Here is a 7786-nt window from a genome sequence, read left to right on the forward strand (position 1 = left end):
GTGCATAGTTATTACAATATTATCGACTATATTCCCTATGCTGTACTTCACATCCCTACGACTATTTTGTAACTACCAATTTGCACTTCTTAATTCCTTCACCTTTTTCGCCGAGACTCTCAAACCACCCCCCATCTGGTAATCAGTCACCAGTTTCTGTAAGTCTATCCGTATCTATAAGTCTGTTTCTGTTTTGTTTAGCCACATATAAGTGAAATTATGGACCAAGATTGTTGATCTTTTTTTATTTTTTTCTTCACCTTTTTAAATTTTTAAATTGTGTTAAAATACATATAACATAAAATTTGCCGTTTTAAATGTACCATTCACATTGTTAAGTACATTCACATTGTCTTCACCTTATTTTAAACAGTGGTTAATGCCATATCTTTTCTTTTATAATTTTGACATGTCCCATGAAAAACCATTGGCCTAGTGGAGTGTATCTTACTCATGAGTGACCATGTTCAGTTCTCTTCATATGCCTGTGTTGTTTGCCTCTAGTTGGAATGCTTATTCCTTAAGGATGCCTGAAGGACAGAAACTAATACATAAGTGGGTACTTGATAAATAAATGTTGATGGACTTTTACTTTTGAATAGGACACTGGAGTAGTTTTTAAAACATCATAATAAGCTGAGTACTTCTAAGAAATCAAATGACCATTCACTCATTTTATGTGAGAAGCTTGTGTTGTCTGGACTGATCTTGCTGAGGTGGTGGGAGTTAGAACTAGGGAAGTTCTGAGAAACCTTAACAAACAGGGCTGAATCTGGGATACCTCTGGACCTCTAATAGAACAACACCCTGAATTCCTAAAACTTGCTTACACTCTTGTGTTACAAAGTACTAGACATGACTCTCTCCTCAATACACATACCTCCTTAGCTGAGTCCCAATTAAGCCTTGGACCGAAAGCAATCCTGAAAATTAAAATCTGTGCCAGTATCTCGAAAAATGATGCTGAACTACAAGTAATCATTAGTATGTTCCTTTTGTTTATCTATTTTCTGTAAAATAATTTACCAGAGCAATGAAGGCATATGCTTAAAAAAAATAATGTTCAACATCATTACTAAGGAAATAAAGTATCAGAATAAAGTGAGCAGTTTGGAGAGATGTGCCTGAAAAGCAAACTGTCATGCTTTATTCATATGCAAAAGTGAGATTAATTTTTTTTTTTTTTTTGAGAATCTCTTTCAAAGGTTGGCTATGCCATGTAAGATACTCCTTATTTTTTTTTCTTAGAATGCTGATCCTAAGTCATCCCTCAAAGCTGTGAGCAACCAGCTTGGAGAAGGGCCCAGTGATGGACTGCCACTTTCAAGTAGCCTTCAGTTTCTTGAAGATGAACTTGAGTCTTCTCCTCTTCCTGATCTCAGTGAAGACCAACCTTTCGACATTCTTCAGAAATCCTTGCAGGAGGCCAATATCACTGAACAGACATTGGCGGAAGAGGCATATTTGGATGCCAGTATAGGTTCAAGCCAACAGTTTGCACAAGCTCAGCTTCATCCTTCTTCATCAGCATCCTTTACTCAGGCTTCTAATGTTTCTAATTACTCAGGTCAGACGCTGCAGCCTATAGGGGTGACTCACGTGCCTGTTGGAGCATCATTTGCAAGCAATACAGTGGGTGTGCAACATGGCTTTATGCAACACGTGGGGATCAGTGTTCCCAGCCAGCATTTGTCTAATAGCAGTCAGCTTAGTGGTTCTGGTCAAATACAATTAATTGGGTCATTTGGTAATCAACCTTCCATGATGACGATTAATAACCTAGATGGATCTCAAATCATATTAAAGGGCAGTGGGCAGCAAGCTCCATCAAATGTGAGTGGAGGGCTTCTGGTTCATAGACAGACTCCTAATGGCAACTCCTTGTTTGGCAACTCCAGTTCCAGTCCAGTAGCACAGCCTGTTACCGTTCCGTTTAACAGCACAAATTTTCAAACATCTTTACCTGTGCATAACATCATCATACAAAGAGGTCTTGCACCAAATTCAAATAAAGTTCCGATTAATATCCAGCCAAAGCCTATTCAGATGGGTCAGCAAAATACATACAATGTGAACAATTTGGGAATACAACAGCACCATGTGCAACAAGGGATCTCTTTTGCCTCTGCAAGCTCACCCCAGGGCTCAGTAGTTGGTCCGCACATGTCTGTGAACATTGTAAACCAACAGAACACAAGAAAACCAGTCACCTCACAGGCAGTGAGCAGTGCTGCAGGTAGTATTGTCATTCATTCCCCCATGGGCCAGCCTCACGCACCCCAGAGTCAGTTCCTCATACCTACAAGCCTTCCCGTCAGTTCCAACTCGGTACACCACGTCCAAACTATAAATGGGCAACTTCTTCAGACCCAGTCTTCTCAGCTCATTTCTGGCCAAGTGGCCTCAGAGCATGTCATGTTGAACAGAAGCTCCTCCAACATGCTCAGGACCAACCAATCGTATTCCGGACAGATGCTAAACAACCAGAATCCCGCCGTCCAGTTAGTGTCTGGGCAGACATTTTCCGCCTCTGGAAGTCCAGTGATAGTCAATCATGCCTCTCCTCAGATTGTTGGTGGACAGATGCCCTTGCAGCAGGCATCACCAACTGTATTACACCTGTCACCTGGGCAGAGTAACGTCTCCCAAGGAAGACCGGGCTTCACCACTGTGCCCTCGGTGACAAGCATGTCAGGACCTAGTCGGTTCCCTGTTGTCAGTTCATCCAGCACTGCCCATCCTAGTCTTGGGTCTGCAGTTCAGTCGGGTGCATCAGGATCAAACTTTGCGGGAGATCCACTGACCCAGCCAAACAGGACTCCAGTACCTGTCAGTGTGTCTCATCGTCTTCCAATTTCTTCTTCCAAATCTACCAGCACCTTCAGTAACACCCCTGGAGCAGGAACCCAGCAACAGTTCTTCTGTCAGGTAAGTTCCTTTATCAGATGAATGCTTGGATGATGACAGAATGGAAAAATGGAATGTGTATTTAATAGAATATAATGTTTATCCTAGGCTTTTTACTTATTTGTTATTAATATATTTATCTGACATATAAAATTTTCAACTTATGATTGATTGCCTTTATTCTTCTTAATTAAAATTTTTTATCCAGCATAGCATTATGGTTTAGAGTGAAGACTCTAAAGTCAGACTCATAGATTTGAATCTAAGCTTTCTGACAAGTCTTAACTCTCTAGACTTGATTTGCCTCACCAGTCAAATGGACATAGTAATGCTACCACCCCTCCAAATGGAGTTATTTGGAGGATTAAGTGAAGTAATCCACATAAAGCACTTAGAGTAGTCCCTGGCATGATAAATAGTAAATACTCATTAAGAGCCAATATTAATACATAGCGGGTCCTTGAATAAAATCCTTTCATTCAGCGTTCTTTTGTTATAACATTGATAGATGCCATAGGAACTTAACTCTTGTTTATATCAACTAGCTTGTGGTAAAATTGCTTTCATTACATATCATTTTGCTTAAAGTTACAGAACCTATTGACAACTTTAAGTGAGAGGTTACTGTATATACTTGATGGAATGTTATGAGTATTTAAAATGAAAGCTTATTTTAAATTATTTACTTTCATCATATAGCAAGCCATTAGGTCATATAACTATAGACTGAGTGGAGAAGATGCGGCTGCTCTTTCAGTGCCAATCAGAAAGGCTCAGGGACTCAGTGTGACTCAACAGTGGGTAACTGGCTTTCACCAAGAGGATGCATATAGAGGGAGGGATCCAGGACATTGTCATTTGACCAAGTACTTGAGCCTGCTCTTACCATGCCATTGTGCAAGCAAATTACTATGCGCAATTAGCAAAACCACATAAGGGTTATGCTTCCAAAAAGTCTCAAATGTCATCAGCTTTGGTCCCTCACCCCGACCTGCCCATCCTTGAACTCATCTAGCTTTTGGTTCCCACTCATTCTGAGCACTTTCCTTCGTTCCGGCTCCACACTCTACTTTTACCCCATGGTCTACCCTTCTCAGTCCTCCATTTATACTGCCTTGCTTCTCCACACTTAGAGGTACTAAGAAACTTCTCTGTACCATGTACATCAGTATTTCAAAAATTGTATAGCTTTGACTTAGTAATTTCACTCAGAATCCTAAGGGAGCAAAGATTATTTATGATCAAGGATATTCAGTGTATTACTTTTGGTACCAAAGGGGTGTGTGCGTGCATGCATGTGTGCACACATGTGTGCATTTTGAAATGTCAGACTTATAGAAAAGTTAAACTTGCAAGAATAGTATAGAATTTTCATATACCCTTTACCAAGATTCCTCATATGTTAACTTTTTACCACATTTGTTTTATCCTTTTCTCTCTCTCTCACTCACACACACATACCTTTTTGATACTCTTGACTCCTAAATACTTTAGACTTCAGTGTTTATTTTCTAAAAACAGGGATATTTCCTATATAACTTTAGTGCAGTTATCAAAATCAAGAAATTACCTTTATTACAATATTATTGTTTAATCTAAAGACCTTATTCAGATTTAGTCAGTTTTTCCAGTAATGTCTCTTACAGCAAAAAAGAAAAAAAATCATTTCATGTTCTTTTTATTGTCCAGGATCCATACCGGGGTCACTGTCTAATTTTGTTGTCACATCTTTAAATCTAGAACAGTTTCTCTTTCTTTGACTTTTTAAAAAAAAATTTAATTTTTGCGTTCACATAAAATATTATATTAGTTTCAGATGTACAACATAGTGATTAGACATTTATATAACTTATGAAGCGATCGCTCTGATAAATTGAGCACCTGACAATATACATAGTTACTACAGTATTATTGACTATGTTCCTTATGCTGTACTTTACATCCCCACAACTATTTTGTAACTACTAGTTTGTACTTCTTAATCTCTTCCCCTTTTTCACCCACGCCCCAACTGCTCTCTCATCTGGCAACCATCAAAATGTTCTCTGCATCCATGATTTTGTTTCTGTTTTGTTAGTTTCTTTATTTTGTTCTTTAGATTCCCCATATAAGTGAAACCATATGGCATTTGTCCTTCTCTGTCTGATGTACTCCACTCAGTACAGTACCCTCTAGGTCCACCCATGTTGTTGTAGATGACAACATTTCATTCTATTTTATGGCTGAGTAATATTCCACTGTATATATGTGCCACCTCTTCTTTATCTGTTCATCCATTGATGGATGCTCAGGTTGCTTCCACATCTCAGCCATTGTAAATAATGCTGCAGTCAACACACATGACCCTTCAAAGTAGTGTTTTGGGTTTCTTTGAATAAATACTCAGAAGTGCGATTACTGGGTCCTGCTTCGTCTCTTGTTATAGCCTTTGTTTTTAAAGTCTGTTTTGTCTGATAAAAGTATTGCTACGCCAACTTTTTTTTCTTCATTTCCATATTTATGAAATATCTTTTTCTACCCCTTTCAGTCTGTGTGGGTCTTTCGATCTAGAGTCTCTTGTAGGCAGCATTTGTAAGGTTCTTATTTTCTTATCTATTCAGCCACCCTGTGTCTTTTGGTTAGAGCATTTAATCCACTTACATTTAATTACTCATAGATATGTAGTTGTTGTTGTTTTATTCACATTATTAATCTTTTTCTTCTTAAAGAAGTCCCTTTAACATTTCTTGTAATACAGGTTTGGTGGTGATGAACTCCTTTAGCTTTTTCTTGTTTGGAAAGTTCTTTATCTGTCTTTCAATTCTAAATGATAGCTTTGCTGGGTAGATTACTCTTGGTTCACTGAATATCCATCACTGAATATTTATTGCCAATCCCTTCTGGCCTGCAAAGTTGCTGTTGAGAAATCAGCCAACAGTCTTATGGGTACTCCCTTATAGGTAATTGCCTTTCTCTTGCTGCTTTTAAGATTCTCTCTTTCTCTTTACCCTTTGGCATTTTAATGATTAGTCTTGGTGTGGGCCTCATTGGATTCATTTTTTTAGGACTCTGTGCTTCCTGGGCTTGTATGTCTATTTCCTTCACCAGGTTAGGGAAGTCTTCTGTTATTATTTCTTCAAATAGGTTTTCAAATCCTTGCTCTCTCTCTCTTACTCTTCTGGTATGCCTATGATGCAAATGTTGGTACACTTGATGTTGTCCCAGAAGCCCCTTTAACTATCCTTATTTTTTGGATTCTTTTTTCTTGTTGCTGTTCTGCTTGAGTGTTTTCTGCTACCTTATCTTCTAAATCACTGATTCGATTCTCTGCTTCATCTAATTAATCTACTGTTGATTTCTTCTAATGCATTCTTTATTCCAGTTATTGTATTCTTCATTTCTGACTGGTTTCTTTTTATGTTTTCTATCTCCGCTTTTATATTTCCTATCTCTTTGTTAAAGTTCTCACTGAGATCATTGAGCATCCTTATAACTGGAGTTTTGAATTTTGCATCTAGTAGATTGTCTCTATTTTGTTTAGTTCCTTTTCTGGAGCTTTGTTCTATTCTTTCATTTGGGACATGTTTCTTTGTCTCCCAATTTTGGCTGCCTTTCCGTTTTTTTCTATGCATTATGTAGGGCTCCTATGTTTCCCAGTGTTAGTTGAGTGGCCTTATGTACTAGGTGTCCTGTGGGGCCCAGTGGTGCAGTCTCTTTAGTCACCTGAGCTAGGTGGTCCAGGTGCATCCCTTGTATAGGTTGTGTGTGCCCTCTTGTTGTAGTTGAGCCTTGGTTGCTGTTTACTCAACATTGGGAGGGATTGACCCTCGGGCAGATTGGTTGTGAGGACCGGCCATGACTGCAGTGGAGGAGCTCTTGTACAGGGGCTGATCCTACTGAGCAGGATTCACTTGAGCAGTGCACTGGTGCCTGCCTAATCTGCCCTTTGGCTGTGTCGTCCTTGGATGCAGCCCTGAGTGGTGCTCTGGCTCAGTCTGAAACCAGCCACCAGGTGTGCCAGCCCTGGAACTTCCTGGGAGGGTCCCTGCAGTAGGCCAAGTTCAGCCTCAGCCCAGGGCCACCTTGCATAAGCCACCAAGCAATCTGCAGATAGCTACCACATGCGCTAGGCTTGGAGGTGCCTTGAGAGGCCAAGCCACAAACCGAGGCCAACTGCCACTAGTGCCAGGCGTGGGGCTGTTCAGCAAGATGTATGGACATGCCGAGGCCACATGCTACTTTTTTGGATTTAGTAAACCTTTGAGAGATTTTAGGAAAGTCTACAATATGAGCCAAGACAGGCCATTTGTATGGAAGAGACACTGGAAGAGGCTTGGGTAGGCCCGCAACTTGGCTGGAGCAGAGTCTCGGAATCACCATGGTGGGGCGACCAGAGTTAGCCAGATTAATGGAGACTCAGATATAGTGGCCACCTTTGTCTGCACACCGGGAAGAGGGAGGGCTCAACAAAGAAACAATGGATTCTGTTAGCACTTCTATCTGGGAGAAAGCTGCCCTTCCAGTCCTCCCCCTGAAGCAAGATAATTCATTTCCTCCTGTATGTCCCAAGTGCCTTTTGCACCGCTGGCCCAGCGCTGGAGCTCAGAGTAAGTTGGTGCGTGGGCCCTTAAAAAAGAAAACCTGGGACTTCAGCAGTCCTCTGTCTCACTCAGCCGCAATCTCTGCTGGTTTTCATAGCCAGAAGTTGTGGGAACTTCTCTTCCCAGCACTGGAACCCTGGGCTGGGGAGCCCGGTGTGGGGCTAGCACTCCCTCACTCCGCTGGGAGCATCTCTACAGCCAAGATAACCCACCCAATTTTTATCTGCTACTTGCAGGTTTGAGATCAGCCCATTCCGCATCTCCACCCCTCCTACCAGTCTTTATATGTCTTCTATATG

General features: G+C 40.7%; 1 protein-coding gene across 1 annotated transcript in view; it reads left to right on the top strand.

Annotated features, from left to right (window-relative positions):
* Positions 1–7786, top strand: part of BICRAL (BRD4 interacting chromatin remodeling complex associated protein like) — a 74008-nt gene that overhangs the window by 41580 nt on the left and 24642 nt on the right. The window contains exon 5 of the mRNA XM_023527614.1: positions 1249–2928. Coding sequence (XP_023383382.1) covers positions 1249–2928 — 1680 coding nt within the window. The remainder of the gene's footprint in view (positions 1–1248; positions 2929–7786) is intronic.

This window comes from Pteropus vampyrus, unplaced genomic scaffold (assembly GCF_000151845.1).
Source record: "Pteropus vampyrus isolate Shadow unplaced genomic scaffold, Pvam_2.0 Scaffold18, whole genome shotgun sequence".
In the NCBI taxonomy this organism is placed as follows: domain Eukaryota; kingdom Metazoa; phylum Chordata; class Mammalia; order Chiroptera; family Pteropodidae; genus Pteropus; species Pteropus vampyrus.